The 19640-nt window shown below is 43.6% G+C and overlaps 1 protein-coding gene across 12 annotated transcripts in view; it reads left to right on the top strand.

Moving 5' to 3' along the window:
• PDE1C (phosphodiesterase 1C) overlaps nucleotides 1–19640 on the top strand; it is a 301021-nt gene that overhangs the window by 105591 nt on the left and 175790 nt on the right. For 2 of the 12 annotated variants that reach the window (XR_012585568.1, XM_074575504.1), the window contains exons 1-2: nucleotides 4337–4493; nucleotides 5073–5175. The exons of 3 other annotated variants lie outside the window; for them this stretch is intronic. Coding sequence is in view for 7 of the 9 variants with exons in the window: in XM_074575504.1 (XP_074431605.1) it covers nucleotides 5075–5175 (101 nt within the window). In the remaining 2 variants the exon portion in view is untranslated. 7 more of the 12 variants (XR_012585567.1, XM_074575505.1, XM_074575507.1 and 4 more) reach the window with 6 other exon arrangements.

Consider the following 19640-nt stretch of genomic DNA (forward strand, 5'->3'; position numbering starts at 1 on the left):
TACTCACCACTGAAAGACAGTGACATGGACAATGCATTGTTCAGTGATGGGCATCAGCGTAACGGGCAGTAGTACAGGCAGCGAAGAATAAGGCTGTACTCCATCCTCGCTGCAGGAGGGGCATAAGCAGACAGCATGCCCCAAGCTGCTACGGGCATCTTCATTCTTGTCGAAAAACTGTTTACTGTGGCTGCCTGTGCAGTTCTTTGTATCATTCAAAAGAGGTTCCTAGAGCAAACGTACTGGGTTGTCCTTTGTAATGCACGAGAGGAAAGAGGACCATCTGGGGAATTACTCATGCTTTTACCCCTCATAACTTGTCTCTTTTCCCTGAATGTGTCCCAGTCTGACTCAGCTGCTTGCTGGTTAAATTTGAGGATCTCGCTCAATTGCAGAGAAATGAAGATGGTTCACAATTGCAGGAGTGCTATACCTGGGTAACTCTTTAAGAACTGCTCCTAGGAAAGGATTTAAACTTCTTGGAGCTGATGGCTGATACAATTTAGCACCTGGCAATGGGAAGGATAACATTCATTAAACAACCAGCTTTCTGAAAACTAACATCAAGTACTTCAGAGACCCTCCGTGGACCTAGTGCTGCAGGCACGTGGTTAAGTGTCATCACAAGGATGAGGTGACCTCCAGGGCACAGGTGACCAGACTAGCTGAGGTTCTCAGCATCTGTGGTGCAACAGACCCTGGTAGGAGGTAGGATCCTCATGTTGCTTCAGCTGCTGGGTATTCCTCATTGTCTCTGATTAATTTTTTGAGTTTCTGCTATCATGGGAGGAAAAAAAGAGTCACAAATGAGTTTTTTTCTAGTCGTCTTCTATACAAAGCAAACCCAAATGGAGAGGTAATGGGAACTGAAGGGGAGAGACTCTTGCTAATAGCTTCTTTTATTTTGTTACCACAGTGGTGCTTCTGTGTGGGATCTCATTAGGGACCTCTCTCCTACCCCAGCTCCAAATTATGTCACAGCACTAAATCAAGCGGGGCAGGAAGCCACCTTGTGTCATGACTCTCTCATCAGTGCCATCTCTGCCTGCATTGAGCAGATAAACTGGTGTCTTTGTCTCAACTTCCTTCAGCTAAGTGTCATAACTGTAAAAATGTTTGCCTTTGGCAGGAGCAGCATCCTCAGACACGTTCCCGATTCCTCTGTGGCTGCCTTTAGACTTTCTATTTGCTTCCATGGGCTCCGATGCTGGTGTCGCTCTTGCCAATGCTCTTTCCTCTCCTAGTTCATGTTTTGCATATCACCTTGGTTCCTGCAAATGCTGCGAGCCCTATCTCTGCCCATAATTCCTATAAATATCATTGCTGTGACATCATATCAGTCCAGCCCTCAGTTTCCTTAACAGTTGTGTGTGATGGCTTTTTTGTCTGCATTCTCCTGATTTGGCCCTGCTGTCTCAACTTCCCGGTTTTATTTGTTTTTACAATTAGCTATCAGAATGCACAGTCCTTGTATTCTGTAGCTTATGATCTCAAAGACTCTTGGAGGTCAAAATACAATGAAACAAAAGGCCATGCACAATTCAAGACCAGGAGGATATCTAAGTTCTCCTGTATCACCTTTTTAACAGGATCCACTCAATATTAGTTTAGTTCTTCAAATCTGTGGAGGTAATCCTAGCCTGGCACAGAATCTCATCGTTCTCTATTTTCTTCTCTCCACCTTGCTATCTTTGTCTGCCCAGTCTTTCTTCCCTGCATGACTGTCTTCAGAACTATGATACTAGTTAATAATTTTTCTGATATTTCTGCAGTCCATAGTATCTTTCCTTTAATTCTTAGTCTCATCCCTCTCTATTTGCTTTTAGGTATCAGCTGAAAATTTTTATTTTTTTTTTTTGCTTTCCTTCGTAACATTTTCCTCTTCTGTCATTATATATGTATATTTTCTGGCACTATCTGGTATTTTAAGGGTATAATTTTCATAGTAAATAATAACATGGTGAAGGTGAAAAGTACCTGGGTTCTGCTAATCTCAACTGGTCGATTATTACTGAGGAAAAGAATGAGTCACTGCTTAAATAGATAACATACGGCTGAGGTACAGACATACGGGTTACACCAGCATCAGATTGTTGTTGACTTATATTTTACTCATGAGCTTGAGTTGATAAGTTTATCATTTCAAGGGAAAATGCTATTTAAAAAGTGTATGGGTTGTGGCATGTTGGTAATACACCTCTGTTCCAATGATGAGTCCTGGTAATAAATGAAACTTCATGGAAAATGCTCCTGACTAAAGCTGAATGGGAAAAATGCAATTCTGTGCATCCTGCAATAGAATTGAAAGAGATATACAGGAAAAAATGAAGTGTAAATGGGGATTTTTGTTCTGCCAGCCACTTCATGTAACTGTGGTAGGCCGCTTGTCCATGGGATTGAATACCTGCCTCTGGTTTTTGCGTGAGGTTTTTTTTTTAAAAATATCTAAAACCCGTAGGAGCTAAGAGTGAGGGAGCTTTGCCTCCTGCAGCAAAATAGAAATCTCAGCATCTCTGTGTCGATTTGTGTGAATACTAAAAGCTACAAAGCGTTTCCTTAGATGGGATGGGTTGCCTTATGAAAATCTTAATATCAAATGGGTATTGTATGCATGTTGGCAAAATGATGCAGAAATAATGAAGGACAATAATGCCTTGCTCTTACAGTCTCCTCATCATCAGTGGAACTCGCCGTCCTTTCCGTAGGTAGGTGGTAAGGCTGTGCTGGTTCTCAGATGGAGACACTGAGATAAGGAGTAGGGAAATGATTACCTGTCACCTGTGAAACATGTAGCTGAGCTTCTGAGTCTTCCTGATGAATCAGTAAGGCTGGATCATCTTATTGACAAGGTCGAATGTGCCACAAAGTTGGCAAAACTCTAATAATGTAATCTTTAATTCAGTATAGCCTCTTCTCTTTCTGTCAATACAATATAACTTTTTATGGAGTTGTGTATAATCTCACTGGAATTATAATGAACCCTGGCACTTTTTCTACTTTGGAAGAAAAGTTTAAAGATTTTTGGTTTTACCTCAAAGCTTTTTTTAACTCTGTCCCCCATCACCAGTGAAAACTGCCTTTTGCATTAATGGATGCAAGGCTTCTAGTTTTCCCGTGTATGAAAAGCACTCTTGAGTATGCAGAAACAAGAAAGTGAATTGTTAAATTGTTGCACAAACTCAGCAGCACAGTTTCAGAGCCCAGTTATATGCTGTCTTGCACATAACAGATCCCAAAGCAGAAACCCCACTGATTTTGCATAACGTATACATCTGCAATCTTATTTTTTTCCCCATGGGGTAGGAGAATCGCTGTGCAGACAGGATGGTCTGTTTTTACTTTGCCTGGCTGGATTTCGAAGTAGTCAAGTTACATGACTAAGAACTGGTTGAAGTTCTTTAAACAGGGGCTTGCTTGATGAGGCTAATTACTGTATTCTTCACATTTCCACAAGCTGCTCAGATTGTCAGTGTGTGGACTTGCACAACTAGAGCTGGAAGCCATCACCAGCGAGCATGTTTTCACTAGAGCCTGTCTTCCCTCACACGACGAACTCCTCTGTTGCAGGCTCTGCTTCTCAAGGGGCAACTTTTGCAATACATGACAAAATGTGTTAAGGCTAGGACAACGTTTTGACAGTTACTTTCCCTCAGCTCTGGTGGCTTCGGCTAAAAGCACCACATCAATAACCTTAACTAAAGAGATGCATGCGGGGGATCTTGGCAGAGTTTGAGACGTGATTGATCGGGTCAGTGCAATGAAGGAAATCCCTGTCCTTCCTCCTGTCCAGAGCAGGAACCCCACACGTGTAGAGAGGGATGCCGCCCTCGTGTCTTGGTCCCTGCTGTGCCTGGGGTCGGTACGGGCATGCTTTGGGGGACCCGGAGGCGGGCGTCCTGTTGCAGAATTGGGTTTTAACCTCCCCTGGGCAAAACCCTTGAGTTTGATCCATAGGTCCTGTTTCAAGCCTCATGCATTATGAATAGTGTGTTCTCTCTTAATGTATTGTTTGTGGTTTGTATTCAAAGGCATCGATATATCTGTGACTAACGTGTTGGGCTTGATCTCTCTTCAGTGCACGGATTTCCCCTGCTGTGTTTTGGGGTGCTTTAGGCAACAGTGCTTTACAGATTTATTTATTTTAAAAGTGGGGTTTGCCCCAGTTGAAGCCGTACAGCCCGTGCTGCGCGTCGCTCTCTGAGGAAAGCAGGCTGACTGCAATGAAGCAGATGGCTGCTTGCCAGGAGTGAGTCGCTCACTTTCTGTAATTTACCCTTCCCCCTTTTTTTTTTTTTTTTTTTTTAAATGGTCTGGCTTGGTTGGGTTTTTCATCAGAGCCAGCCTTTCTCCAATAGCCCGTTCTCCCTCGCGCGGCTGTGTTTGTGCGTGTGTGCGGGAGAGAGGGAGGCAGAGAGAGAAGCCGTGCCTGGGCTATGCTGACAGACGACTTTTTCCTCAGTTGTCAGGTTTCGAGCCTGTCGGCAGCGCTGCTGGTAAGTGGGGGGAAAAAAAAAACCAAAACCATGCCAGGGCTGGGGGTAGCGAGCCTGGAGGGACCGTGAGCTGCCACTTGCGTGGGGATGACGGGGGCGGGGGGGGGGAACCTCGTAGTCAGTGTGTGGCCCTGGGACCCGAGCAGTCACCCCACTGCCCAGCTGCCCGCACAGACAGCTCAGTTGTCAGCACGGGATTTTCCTCCCCTCCTCCCTTGATAAAGATCCCTCAGCTGGTATTACTGATTGTATCCTTGGTTTATTGTATATAAAAAAAAAAAAAAAAAAAAAAAAGGGGGGGGGGGAAGGAAAAAAAAATCCGTGTGGGTTTGCAATCTGGAGATGAGCCTCTAATCCCCTCGGCCAGCCCGAGGATGATGGGGTGCTGGCACAGCTGCCCCCCGCGTACACCTGAGGGCTGGAGGGCTGCCCACGCAGCCCCGCTGCTGGCGGGGAGGGGGGAGAAGTGGCTGGCAAAAATGTTCTCCGCTCCCGGGCAGCGTTAAAGGTGGAGCGTGCGCATGTGTTGGGGGGCAGCATCCGTCCTCGCCGAGCTTTAACCAAAGCGGTAACCTGCAGCTATGGAGTCACCGACTAAGGAAATCGAAGAATTTGAGAGCAACTCTCTGAAATACCTACAGCCAGAGCAAATAGAGAAAATCTGGCTTCGTCTCCGAGGCTTGTAAGTAGTACTTTTTTTCATATCCTTCTCCCATTTCCTCCCATTGTCAAAATTATTGTAGCACTTTCTTTTTCCTTTCTTGCTGGTACCTTCAAAATCTCCCAGGAGTTTCCACACCTGTTCTCCATAAATACAGTGAATTAGTCTTTGCAAAAGATCCATTTGCTTCCTTAAATTGAACTGCTTGTTACATTGAACAAACATTTTCCAATGGGAATGTAGAAATGTCATTAATGAGGCATTGTAAGATATAAGCAGTTACTGAGATGCTAATGACTTTAGCTGCTATACTAGAAAAGTTTTGTTATAGCCTGCATGGTACTTAATTGGATCCTCTGTTTTCGGTAATCTTACCCTTAGATGCAACGTACAGAAGACTTTTTTTCCTCCGTAAACGTACACCATTTCTGGCACTGACGTGGTTAATAAGGACAAAACAGACAGAGAAGGCACAATTGGAAAACATTTCTAACAGCAGCAAATTCATCTTCCACAGATTGGATTGTACTTATTAATTTATACATTAAGCCTGACTTGCCATGAAATGATGGGACGCTGCCTCCCGAGTAGGAAAAAAGTAACTGTGCTTAAAGAAGAACTTGGCACTGCAGAAAAGTAAAAGTTTATAGGCTGTAGAGTTTACGTAGCTTATTTAGAGTCAATGTCTGGCATCTTTTTCAGATTCTCAGTATGTAAAATACTGTCTACCAGCAATAAGATCCATTACTGGCAGCAAAGCATTTATTTGCCCATCAGTTTTTGGCCAAGGCAAAGAGGAGCGTTACCATGTTAAGTTGCATCCCTCCCTGTGTTGTTTTTTTTTTTTCTTCAGCCTCACATGTTAGAGTTATTAAAATTTCAGGCCTCAAGGGAAAGGGGGGAGGGAAGGGAGCAAGGATGCTAGGAAACAGCAGAAGCAAGAAAACGTAAAAAGAGTAGGCTAATAACTGAAAACAAATGGGTCCAAGTTAAATTTGAGTTGCTCTTTGAGTGTTATTTTGTGTGAGCAGCGATGCCATATTTTGTAAAGCATATCCAAAACTTCTGTAGCACTCCAAGCAGTCTAAGAGATGTGCATGAATATGTATTTCTTTCAAGGCGTCACTCCAGGAAGCCTGTTTTGTGAAGGAACTTAATCAAAGTAGATGACAGCTGTCTTGTAAGCCTTCCAAATAGAACAGTCACACAAAACAAACCCTCTTATTTTCAAGTCTGTGCCATGCTGTAGTATTAGGAGTCCTTGAATTTCTGTATAATATGGAGTTTAGGAGCATGCTGATTTGGATTCCTCCTGAAGTTCATAGATAATTCTTCAACGCCGTTGTAGTTCAGGATCTCTCCTGCTGTTAGTACAATGCAGTGTCTGCGTATTATATGTCAAGTTCGTTCCGGTCTCTTCTACCTTCTGTAAATATGGCAAAACTGTAAGACTTATTCTAGATTTGTAATAACTAAACCTCAGGCTGTTTTTCAGTAGAGCCCTCTCTGTTGGCAGCGTGTGTAACAAACTCATCCTTTCTCCTTCGGAGTTTCAAGATTTCTTTGCCTAAAGTGGAGATAGGATTGTGGGGTTTTTTTGTAGAATTCTTGATCACAAGATGAAAACTGAAATGTGTTCTGCTCTAATTAAAGACTGTAGATAGAAGATTTTCAATTCCCGGTCGTCATATGGAGGCTTTTAGTGTATGCATACACACACAGACAAACTGGCTGCAGGCTGAGGTTTGGCATCGTGTCTCATGGATTTTCTTGTCTGTTTTTATGCATGCCTATGTGTGTAAGAAGAATGATCAGATGTGCACAGCCATCTTAATTAACTCTTAAATAAGGTGCTTCATCCTTGAGAGATCAAATACTACTTGAGAAGACGTCTCTCTCCCCTGCCTCTGGTACACCAACAGGCCTATCACACAGGAATTAGTTAAAAGTCACAACAGCGCTACCGGAGCAGGGTTATACAGGTAGGGAGAGAGAGAGAACGCTGCTGGCTGAAACTGCCCCGGGAGTTGTAGTCTGCAGCAGGCAGATACCCAGTGGGTCACTGGCACCCCTTCTTAAACGAGAAGGGCTGTGAAGATTTAAACAAGTCTCGGGTGTTCAGCGTTGGGTTGGACATCTCCTTGGTAGGACTTCACCTCTGGCAACTCTGGTATGTTCCTTCCCATTTTCCCACCCCCAGCTGCTGTGTTTACTCAGTGGGCAAACCAATATTCATCACCTCTTGCAATACCTGGCTCTTCCAGGGGGTGGGGAAGGGGGCTCTTTTAATTTTCACCCCATTTCAGCCTACTTGGATTGAAGGGAATGGAAACCCAAAGGCTGCAAAGGGGTGGTCGAGGTGAGGCTCTTTTCAGACTCCCCTAATGCACTGTGTTTTTTGTTTAAGCAAGTCTGTTGAGGGTTTTTTTTTTGCCATGTGCCTGGTACAGTTCTGTCCTACAGGATGGTTGGCCTTTGGAGGTTTGGGCACGGGGTGTGGATTTTCAAGGAATAGGGAGATCTTTTGGGCAGCGGGCAAAGGGCAGGGTTTTGTGAGGCTGAAGCCAGGTGTTTCTTGTAACATGAGCCATATGTTGCTGTAAGAGCCAGACAAGATACTGAATTTGCCTCTGGAGTGGAGTGGAAGGAAATCCTTTTCCTTTTCCTTACGTATCTCTCCAACACACGTCTTCTTGGTCAGGACACCCTGGTTGCTTTGTAAAGATAGCAGTATCAGGTGATGGTCCTTAGGCTGCATATAGATTCCTTTTGCTTTTATTGTTTAAGAATAAGCTAAAATACTAATGCAATACCATTACTGAAATGTTTTTACTTGACATATATATATTCATGGCTTAATGATTCTGTGGAGCAATTTATAGGAGAATCAAGTCAGTGGAGTCATAATGTTTTCTTAGGTTTAAGGGAGCATGATAAATTGTCTCACTGGGCAGTACGTCATCCGTGACAAAATATTTGGGTGTCTTGAACCAGGGATCTATGAAATAAATGTTGTCTTTTATACATGACCTATTAGATACCAATTTAGGTTTAATCACAGCTTAGAAAAGAATCTTTTAGTGGTTTAATATTAATAAACTTTCAGGAAAGGTTTCTGAATGAGCTGCTTCGTGGGCAAAAGTACCATTAGAGGTATATGAAACTCTCTGGGGAAAATCTTGAAAGTTGAGAACTGATGCTTTTGCTCTTTTTTCTCATGTTGTGCCCGAATGTCAGGGAGAGGTTCACTCTGGATTTCTCCTCGTAGGAGCTCACTCCAGCAAAAGAGCTGCATACACCAGTCATGCAGCCATCAGGGGCCGTCTTCCCTGGGAACGAACGCACCAGCTTTCCCTGCAGCAGGGACCTCCCAGAAACAGACCCGCTTCTGAGTTTCATCGTCATCATAAATTAATTGGACTGGAGCAGCTTCACATCCCTTCAGGGATATCTCACACGGGTCTTTCCCTCTTGGCTGCCAGAGGGCCGCCTGCCTCCCAGGAGCGCCTCTGGGTGCAAGTGGTGCCTCCCCACCACCCCGTGCCTCTCTGTCCCCACAAGCACACGTGGGCACTCACTCCCTGGCTGCTGCGGTCCCCAGCCGCCTCTGCACACTGCTGGTGTATACATGCACTCCTGAGCCTGTGTTAATTCAGGAGCCGATCTCCTCCATTCCATTGTTTGTGTCCTCACGAGGGGCCTGACTTACACAAATCAGGCAACAATAACAGTTGCCTCTTATTCCCAAGCAGTGCTCACCCCTGAAGGCTGACAAGCTCAGCCTGCAAGAAACTGTGTTTCTTAAGGATGTGTTGATTGTTTGCTTATGGCTCTCAATAGCTGCTGCTGCCAGAAAAAGGGCCTTGAGTCTCTTGCTCTGTTCTGTCTTTCTTGCCCCACGGATCCTGTCCAGAAGGCAGTCTTTTATTCAGACTTGCCTTTTTAAGCTCCAGGCTTGAACACTGTATACGCAGGAGTTACATATGAGTCTGTCCTTCACCCTCCTACGGTTGCTAACAACTCACCCTCTTAAGCTCAGGACCTTTTGCTCTGCAAAACGTAGCAGTTAAGATTAGGTGGGACCCATTACAGGGCAGCGTTAGCAGCAGAGCTTGGAGACCTGATTTCAGAATATGACTACATGGTGGCTTTTCAAGCTGACGGTTTCTCTAGGGAGGCGTCAGCAGTGGTGGCTGTGTTGGGATGTTCTTGTTTTAGCACTTGGACTAGCTGTGGGACTGTGAACTCCCATAAAGTGGCTTCAGTTACCTCCCGATTTCTCAAGAACAGAGAAAGCGCTGAAGCCCTTTTCAACACTGGGATTAGATGTCGTGTCTGATGGCATTGAAGAATGCAGAGGCAGATATCCAAAAAGCTTTGCTAGTTTTGGTAGAGATGTGCTAGTTTACAGCAGCTGAAGACCCAGCTTGGAGGTATTTTTGGTTTGATTTTCATTGCTTTTATGCAGAAAAAGAAAACTTTGGTTTCTAGCTATTACAGCAGTCCCAGCATCACTGGCACCTGCTGCTGCCCCTGCAATGCTTTAAGCATTACAGAAGGAGAGAAGAGAAAATGGACTTTAACCTTCTTCCCAGTATCTGGGATTAGAATATTAAATTGCTAAATACATAAAAAATCCCTTCATTCTCAGTGTAGTACTTTCTGATGCTGCTGAAGATGACATTACAAACAGCAGCAAGCTCGGAACTCAAATGGGATGCTTGACTTTGAACTCATTTTTTGGACTCTCCTTCTCCAACCTGTCAGTGTAGAATTGGTCTAAGAAAACTGGTGGGGGAAGAAGATAGAAACACATGTAAATCAGTGTCTTTGAAAACTTCATCCTTTTGCTGTAGATCTGAAACAAAATTTCAGCACTTAGGGGCATATCCTCAGCTTCCTCTGCAAAGCATCATGCGTACCATTGACAGTGAAGAGGTCCCAGTGCAAACATTTGTGTAAGATACGGATTTGTTCTTGGAGTAAATGGTGAAGCAGCAACTGATTTCAATGGGAAGAGCATGGAGCCTTGGTGACTGAAGATGATCTGGCAAGTGCTAAGAGTGCCACCACTCAGTTGTTTGCCTTATCTGTATGTGCTCTATGATATTTTTAGGTTTTTTTAGTTGAAAAATGTCACATACAGGACAAATGGTTCTGCCAGTGACGGTATCCTGATCTGCTTCGTTTTCATTTACATGGCCATTGTAAACAGGAAAACAGAGAGCTCCCTTCAATTCCAGAGGCACGCTCTACACAGTGGGCTTCGTGCCCAAATATTTTAGCTGGCAACAGATAGTAGAGGTTAAAAACGCCCCTCAGAAAGCACCACTTTGTTAGGAAATGTGTAAATTAGTCAGTTTTCAAGTGGAAAATATGAATATGCTAATTCATTTCCGGAGGTGAGAGAGGCACTCGGGCTGTCTTAGGTCTTGTTTTTAGTCCTCCTGAACCTCCTGAGGGTCTGGGTTTCAACTGAAGCCCTGTTCACCCCGGGAGCAGAACTGAGCCACCTTCAACCATGTTTAAATACAGCTGATGCCACCCTGTTTCTAGTTTGGCTTTCCTAATGACCATAGACTGGGATTATTTGTCAGAGAACCATGTCAGGAAACCTCTCTGTAGACCTCTTAGATCTGAATTTCACTTTTTCCTGAGGTTGTCACGATTTCTAGAAGGATTAAGAAGGTCTTACTGGTTATTGAGTGGGTGCTGGGTACATGCTGGAGGCGGCAGCGCTCCAGCGTGGCCTAGAGATTCTGTGAGCTACTCTGTGGGTATGAATGACTCAACTAGTTTTAAGGTTCATTGGGGTCTGGTTGATCCATAATATTGTTCTCCCTGTAGTGTGAAGAAGGGCTGAATTTTACCATTGGACTAACCTGTAACAGCTTGTTTTATACTGCCTGCAGTATAGTCCTTGAAGGAGCAAAGGGAGCAGGAGAAGTGCTGCCAGCTGCTAATCTCATGCCTGACAAATGGGCAGAGGAGAGAATACATTCTATTAAATAGCAGAACATCAACTTCAGAAAAAGTTAATTAAAAGTACACTGTTTGGAGGTGTAGTAATTCAGTAAACTGATACATTTTGCCACAGTCCTTCCGTTACTTTGTTCCACCCAGCGACTTTTATTTGAATCCTAAATCAATAGATGAATCCTCTAGGTAACAAAAGAGAGAAGACTTCGTGTTTAATACTAAAATGTTGACTAAGAAATAATATATACTCTCTAGTTTTTGCCGTAATCATAAAAAAGCTTTTATTCTTCTGGAGGTAATACAAGTGAATCATACCTGCAGCCCAAAAAGCAATTATTTATTTCAGCAGTCATAAAAAGAAGACCACAGTCTGTCGTAGAAGAAAGGGGCTCCCTTTGTAATATTAAATTCAGTGCTTTTCAAATATCACTGCTATAAAGCTTCCAATCCTGCATAGGAAACAAGGATATGAAAAAAGTTATTTTGGGGAAGATGAATTTAAACCTCGGGTCAAAGGAAAATTAAGAGTCTCTTTCTGGAATTCTTTCGTAAAACTGTCTCGGTGGGATAGAAGTCCGTACAGAAAGAAATAAAAACCAATGGAAGGCAGCACTGAAAAATCCTCTGTGTGTGTGTGCGTGCATTTTAAAGGCTGTGAGGCCAGCTCATCTCCTAATCTGCCAGCTTTTGGTGGATTCAAACACTATATTAAACCCAACTCAGCCCTTGAAGGGATTTTTATTTCGCATGTTTCTTTTTCTTCCTGCAATTCATGTGACATTTTCCTGTTCCATTCTCTCTTGCCTTGTTGCATCAAAAAATCACTTCAGCCCCCTCAAAATACTAGAAATGGTCTGACTCTGATCCCGACTGGTAGGTGAGGGAAGACTGAGGTTCACTTATTAGGGCTGACCCATTAAAACGCTATAGCAGCTGTGAAACATACCTCTACAGATGCGAATTGCTCTCAAAACACTGGGGAATTGGGTAAAGCAGAGGTTTTCTAGAAGGGCTTGTTTGGATTCATAAGGCTGTTTTTGATCTCCTGAACCATGCTGTAAATACTGGAAAGAATGACCTCATTGATACCGATGCATTTGCGGGGGTGAAATTAGAATCCAGTTCCTGGTCTTTGGAGCGGTTTTTTTGTTTGTTTACTTTGAAAAGCTAGGTTTTCCAAGTAATTGATGGCTTGAGAAAAGTTGTTTAGCCCCGTGGTGGTGCAAAATTTTCTCTGACAGTGTTAAGCCCAACTTTATGCTTAAATTTGAATTGTAGCTGAGCAATAGTCCTTCCTCCAGCAGACTCAGTACTGCTCCGGGCCCCTGCCCAAATTTGTCTGCAGTTGTCTTGGATATTTGAAAAGCAGATTCATTTTGAGCATGTGATTATAAATACAAAGAAACCAGAATTAAAATTTTGCAGTAGATTAAGAGTGCAGCTCAAATTCTGGTGAAACTGGTTGTAATAAACTCAGCTGGTTGACCTCAGTGGAATGAGGATTCCTCTAAAAAAGTGGTAATGTCCATGTTGGGCATTTTTTAATTTTACTGGACAAGAAGGGTGGGGGGGTGGTGCAGAGCTCTCGGAGAGCCATAGGTCTACATGGCTGTCAGGAGGAGGTTTGAAAAGCTGCGCCTCTGCCAATTCATGTCACAGCAATCTGTCTTGCCTTCTTTGGGAGGACCTCCATGCCTAGCAATTGGTGACATTGGGTAGAGAAGTCCATGTGAGCTCAGGCGTGCAGCAGCAGAGGTTTGTCATAATCTTGCTTGGAGAGAGAGATGTAGGAGACAACTTAGTTATTAAGATGCATATAGACATGTATGATAAGTTCCATGCTTTTCTTCCATATCTGTCAAGCTGTGGAGTCATTTTGTTATTAATGTGACACTTTGAATGGCTATTAGTAGGTTTGTGTCATCACTTTAGGAGTGATTTCTTACACTCCTAGGGACAGATACTATTCATGCACAAAACTCCTAGCCAAGACAGAAAGTTGCACAATATCCATCTGTAGCACGAATCCTGGCTTGGTGCAAATCTCTTTTCAACACCAAGATTAGCACAAATTAAACATAAGATCTGTGCAATTTTTAACAGCTAAGACTGTACAGAGCCCTTGAGCTACAGCTGTGTCAGGCAGGGAGTCCCTGCGGGGCGCATGGCACGAGCTACAGCCAGCATCCAAGGGCAAAGGAGCAGAAGTAGAGCATAAACCCTCTTGCAAGGCTGAGCAGTTCAGATGGTTGCTGTAAATGATGCTCAGATCACACTTCCTCCCATGCCTCCTGTGGAGCAGCTGGTTTTCTGGGATTCACTAGCAGTAAGCAGTTACTGGTGTCTGCTAAGCAAAGAGTCTGAATACACAATTTAAATATGCTCCTATACACATATTGATGCAGCAGAGACAGCTACAGTCAGATGGGAGAACTCTCTTTTTTCAGACTTGCTCGAAAAGTGAAAGGAGAGGAAACCGTGGGGGTTGAGACTGGGAGGGGAGAATTGGGAGATCATCTACAAAAGAGCATACTGACTCATAAAGAGGGTGGAGAGCAGAACCAGAGAGAGTTTTGTTGTGGTTTTTTGGTTTTGTTTTTTTTTTTTAAAAGGTGGTGGTGGGGAAAGAGATAGTCCTGTGAGTTCTTCAGCTTCCTACCTGTAAACATTTGTTAGATGTATTTACTTCCAGATTAGAATAGCTCATAGCACAACATATATACAATTCATTTAGGAGTTTGAGTTTTGCTGAAAACCACAGGGAGAAGTGCTGCCTTTAAGGGCATTTGAAAAAGCCACACAATCTGTAGTGCAGTATTTTTTGCCTCACTCGGAGTCTAATGGGAGACCTTGCAGGAAAGCCTGGATGCTCGAAGGACACCTCTGGTTATAAACGCTGCACGAAACACTGCTGCTCGGTCGCCTTCTGAGCATGTCTTTGTTCACACGAATGAAGATCTCTTCTTCAGGAGGCTACTGCTTCGTTTCATTAGAGGACGAGAGAACTTTCCTTGGTGTCTTGGCCACATTCTTGTTGTTACACCAGTCAAAATTTTCCCTCTCAGTGTTCCTGTTAGCGTTGTCTGAGCAGTCATTTTCCTTTCCCTCTTTGCTCTAGTGTTCCAGGTGCAGCGAGAGCCTAGGGATTTGGATGCAGTTTGACTGGATGTGTAGATGAAGTCATTCATGTCGTATAGAGAGTGTCTTTAAAGTGCTTTGCAGAGAAAGGCTTTTGTATAAATGCTCAGCAATCTCCAGAAGACATGTTTCTAATTAGCTTGACTGCAGTGAAGATATCCTCTTGCAAATGGAGAAGAATGAAATTCCTCAGTTATGCAAATTTGCTGAATAACTGGGAGTAAATTACCATAATGGTCCCACCTAGCTTCACAATCTATGAAACATCAAATTGCGTTTTGAATTACCTATTTACCTTATGGAGGAAGATCAGCTCCTCTTCTGGGCCGGAGGCAGGGAACTTGGCTCCTCCCTTACAGCAGCCAAACTTTTCAGAACTGGAATCGCTGTCGCAACCGTGGCACCTGGTATGTGGAAAGGACAGGACTTGCTTATTTAAATACATCTTTATATCTGAGGCTTCTGAAGACACCCCCCCACCATGGTTGCTGTGGCATCTAGATGCTTGTGAGACAGCTGGTGACAGCATGGAGTAGGGCCTTAAGGAATAGAAATCTCGCACAGCCTCCTCCATTCTCTGTATGCACACTCAACGCTGTTCCCATCCATCCACCCACCCGTCCGTCCGTCCCAGTTCCCTCTCCCGAAGTTTCCCTCTCTGTGGTGAGGAATTCCCACGCCGAGACCGCAGGGCAGCGTTTCCGAGCTGCAGATGGTGGCAGATGCCGCCTCTCTCCCTCTCCTCCTTCCTCCTTTCCTTCCCTCTGCCCTCATGCCTAGTTTTGTGGAGGCAGCTGTGTGCCATCACACCCGTGTCATTCACACCTGGGGGGGGTGAAGGAAGGAAAGATGGGCAACCTTCTGTGCTCTCTGCAGAGAATAATGTTGTAGTGATACAGGAACAGCGTTGACAGAGTAGCAGGCAGTCTGCCGAAGGTGCTGAGCCCCGCTGCAGCCAGCAATTTTGAGGATAGGAGCCTCCGTGAAACCACTTTTCCTCTGCAAACAGGTTTGCACTGGCTATCCCAGAGACCCATCGTTGTTCGTTGTTCAGATGACTTCCCTCTGTAATGTCCCTGCTTCTGCAGAAACAGAGTGTGCTGGGAAGTCCAGGAAAAGGGCATTGGCTCTTCATGAGAAGTTTAAACGTTGCCTTTTCCTAAGAGTGACTAATAATTGTTCTGTTAATGAGAAGGCACTGTCAGGACAAATAGCAGTCCTGACTCGCTACCCAAAGTAGTGTCGCTAAAAGGCTTGCATAATTTAAAAAAAACTACCAGAGCGCGCTGAAGGAGGGGGTGGTTGGGAGGTGGGGATGGGTAAGTGAAGCTTCTTTTGGAAAGGGAACACTGCATCTTTGTGCAGCAAATTTTTCACCCCGTGTTTAGGCTTGTTCAACAGTAATCTGAGTGTTTCAGCCTGTAACCCGGAGTCAGGAGAGGGCCTGGCACAAAACCATGAGATTTAAAATTCTGCGTCACACCAGCTGTCTACTAGCAGACAGAGGGGATGGGTTGTGTTCGGGGTGGGGGGGGGGAAGGTTGGAGGGGGAAACAATAACAACCAACAGTCTGATAGATTTACTAGAGCTTAGGGCAAGATGCAGATTTGTTTAGCAACTTCATGCACGCGGCTGGTCTGGTCTGATGTAATTCCAGTCCGTGTTTCCTGTCTTGATATTTAATCCAGAGTACGAAGAATGATTCTCCCTCTCCCCATCATTGTGCGTGCTGTAACTAATCACAGAGCCACCGTGCATGAAACAAACTGGACAGCTGCCTTTTTGGCTCCCGCAGAATCTGAATATGTTTGTTTTGCATAGTAGCAGTGATTAAAATAAGTTTTAATCTGTACATGCCTGTTTCTTCCAGGATCTAACAGCTTTTTGCCACTGGGGGAGTGGAATTCCTGCTAAACAGTATTATGTGCTTTCAATGTACACGATACATCAATGCTGCCCCTATATGTGCTCTGCAAAATTCTGCTTTGCCTGATTCCAAGAGGAACTGTTCCCTTGTACACTCCTTGTTGATATGACTCGTTTCCACAAGCTCTTTTCTTAGGGAAATGAACAGGATACAACTAAAGAACGCACAGGAAAGATTGCGTATGTGCTCCCTCTTTTGAGACATTGTAATAGCAAGGAAGCGGCATCCCACTTGCGGAGGTCAGTGTTGCCGTGTAAACACAATGTGAAGCACATCTACGCTCAGAGCAGCGGGGAGGTATTCTTCCCTCCCGGCCCCTCCGATCCCATTGTGCACGAAGTGCCACAATCTCTTCCAGTGGGAGAGGCTACAGAATAGGCATGTTGAAGTACCACCCATCCTGTACTTTGCAGGTCATCACCTTTACTAATTTCAGAGCCAAATGTTCCGTAAGTCATCTGGAGCGGCCAGCTAGCAAGTAACTCTCGGTCAGACTATATGTATTTTTCAAATAGTGAATATATGGAGGTCATACAGTATGGTGATTTGACAGTCCTTATTTTATTTTATTTTTAAAGCATGAATACTGAGAACTGCTCTATATTCTTTTCAGACGTCAAGACTTCATTTTCCTGAAATGCACTTTCCTGTAACTGGATTTTTTTGAGCACGCGTTTTTCTTAAGAATGTGATATGTGTGAAGCACAAGAGAATTTGCTTGTTGTGTACTAAGAAAAAGCAGAACGAGCAGTAGATTATATTATTTTCAAAGGGTTAGATTGTCATAAACAGACCCATTTTACTTTTTACTTCATATTTTGCTTCAGCTAAATCCATACTAACTGTAATGGCAGGGGTTTTTTGTTGCTTTTGTTTGTTTATGGGTTTGGTTGTTGGTTTTTTGTTGTTTTTCTTTTTTCTTTTTTTTTTTAACATGAGGAGTGATGGAAAACTGAGTAAATATAGGGAAAGAACCTCAAGATTTCAGTAATTGTACTGGCTCTGTACAAAATCCACATGAATGAAATATTTTTAGAAGTTTTTAGAACAACATTTGATAATTCTTTTGTAGTTAAAATGGCAACACATTAAAATCCCAGTCCAGGCTATTGCCCAGTACAGGGCAGTTCCATTACTGAATTTGAGTTTACCCTTCTGATTTGGCCTTACTGTAAACCTCATTTGGTGACAAAGCTGGAGCACTCAGCTGTCCCCGTGGGGTTCCCAGGGCTCCCTGCAGATCCTCGTACCTCAGACTGTCTTGCTCAAAACCTTCCTATACATAAAATGTTCAATGCAGACTAATTAAGTAAACTTTTGCTTTGCTGCTTTTTCTCCTCATTTGGTATACGTACCATGTCGTGGAAAGATACACAGCAGTTACCTTGCCTCTTCTGATAGCAGATGCTGTTTACTGAAGTTTGAGCAAGCCGCGATTGCCCTTTGTTGAAATTAAGCTAAACAAACAAAATCATGACAATTGATCATGGATCATCTTTATGTCATCAGAAAATAAAACACCTTTAACTTATACATCTCTTATGCTGATGCTTGAACAATAATGTTATAGTTGTATGGGGTCCTACCCAACCCTCCTGCCCAAGGTCAATAGGTGGCTGCATTTACACTAGCCTTGGGAGATGAGATCAAGCCATCGGTTGAGTTTGTCGTGCCAAGTAGGTAAAGTCAGTTGTACCTTCATTATCTGCAGGAGCAAATCTCTAGAGCGACTCTCTTCATACCACCGCCCTTTCCCTCTTCCTCCTTCCCCATACTTGAATCCTTGCTTTGCTAGGATATTGGTGCCCAGAGCCCAGCACTTTGACCGTATGAACAATGAAGGAATTTGGACTCAAGTGCAGTTTAAGGTCATTAGCTCTCATGAGAGCATATAGCATAATAGCGTCATTAATATCAGCCTGTGCAGGTCGTATCCATAACACCCATCTGTAACACCTCCAGGCTCTGTCTGCTCTTTACTAAATGGGTAGAGAAGGGATTGGAACTACCTCGAGCTGTGCTGCAGAAGACATTCCTCACCACCTGTGCTATCACAGAGGCCTTTCTGTAAGGAAAATTTAAACGCATTGCCTCTATGCTTAATGTGGACTCTGTAAACACGTTAGACCCCAAAATGACCAAGCATGAAACTGGTTGTTAAGCTACAGGTAAGAGCCCTGGCAAAAGGTCACAGCAAAGCAGAAGCAACACAAGAGACATTGACTGATCGTTTGTATGTCGTAATGATTGCCATCTATTTTGGACATGAAGCTGTAAGTTTCTTTTTTGCCCGGTTGTTTAGAAAACCCAGTAGCCAGACTGGTAAAACCCAACGGTGAGCCAGATCAACTCAAATTTATCAAAATAGCGTTTTCCTTGGGCAAAATCAATTAGGATATTTTCTGATCTTGAATTATTTACATATTATTTTTTACTGCTTGTGAGTTGAGCACAAGCTTCATTTCCACTTTGTAGCAGTAGTTCTTGTTTCCGAGATGTAAATGTTTTCCCCTACTTTTTCGGCTCAAATCTCTTGTGCCTCTCAACTGTCTTGTCTCTGTTTCTACTGAAATCATCGTACCTGTTTCAAGTTGTGAACATTTCTTGTCTTTGTATGCCTGCGCCACACATGCCCATGCTTCAGAGCACGCAGGCTCTTCTAATCTACTTAAAATGAGACGAGTGACTTTCTCATCCTCTTGTGATTTCGCTATGTCCCCGTGTATTTCTGGGTCCAATTTAAAATGACTCCTCTTATTTTGTAAAAATCCCACATAAAAAATCCCTCCATGAAATTTCAAGTACCAGCTGAAATCTTTTCTTCTTTCCTCACCCACCTCTTACCATTTCTTCTTCTCTGCTGTCACTAGCCTCTGTGATTGTATTGTTTTTAACTTAGCACAGTATTCTGGTGAATCGCCCAGGTGGAAGAAAAAAATTTTTTTTTTTTTTTTTTAAATTAATGAATAGAGAGTGAGTAAAACAAGTAAGCTGGTCTTCCTGTTTCAATTAAGGAATTAAAAACCCAGTAGGAGTTGATGGCATCATACCCTTTGAAGTCTGGTGATCTCAATATATTTCTGAGTTCTGGTCAGGGCCCCCATGGGATCCTGAACTTTGACAGATGCCGGTCCGTAGTCTGTGCTGTGAGATTGGGTTTTTGTGAATTGATTTATACATGGTTATTAGTATAGGCTTTGGTAACATAACATAAATGCATCACTAATCCTGTGATGATGATGATTAATTGGTAATGCACTGCATGATTCAGAATATCGAGCTGCTGGGAGAGAAGATTTTCAATTTATTTAAGTGATCCCGTCAGTCAGAAAATCTAGTTTGATCGGAGCCCCCCGCCTCCTCTCCTCTCCCTGGGAGTGATGCACAGGGGGATGGTGCCTACCCCTGGTGTGAACTGCTGCGCCGTCATCGTACGGCCAG

This window comes from Larus michahellis, chromosome 2 (genome assembly GCF_964199755.1).
Source record: "Larus michahellis chromosome 2, bLarMic1.1, whole genome shotgun sequence".
NCBI lineage: Eukaryota > Metazoa > Chordata > Aves > Charadriiformes > Laridae > Larus > Larus michahellis.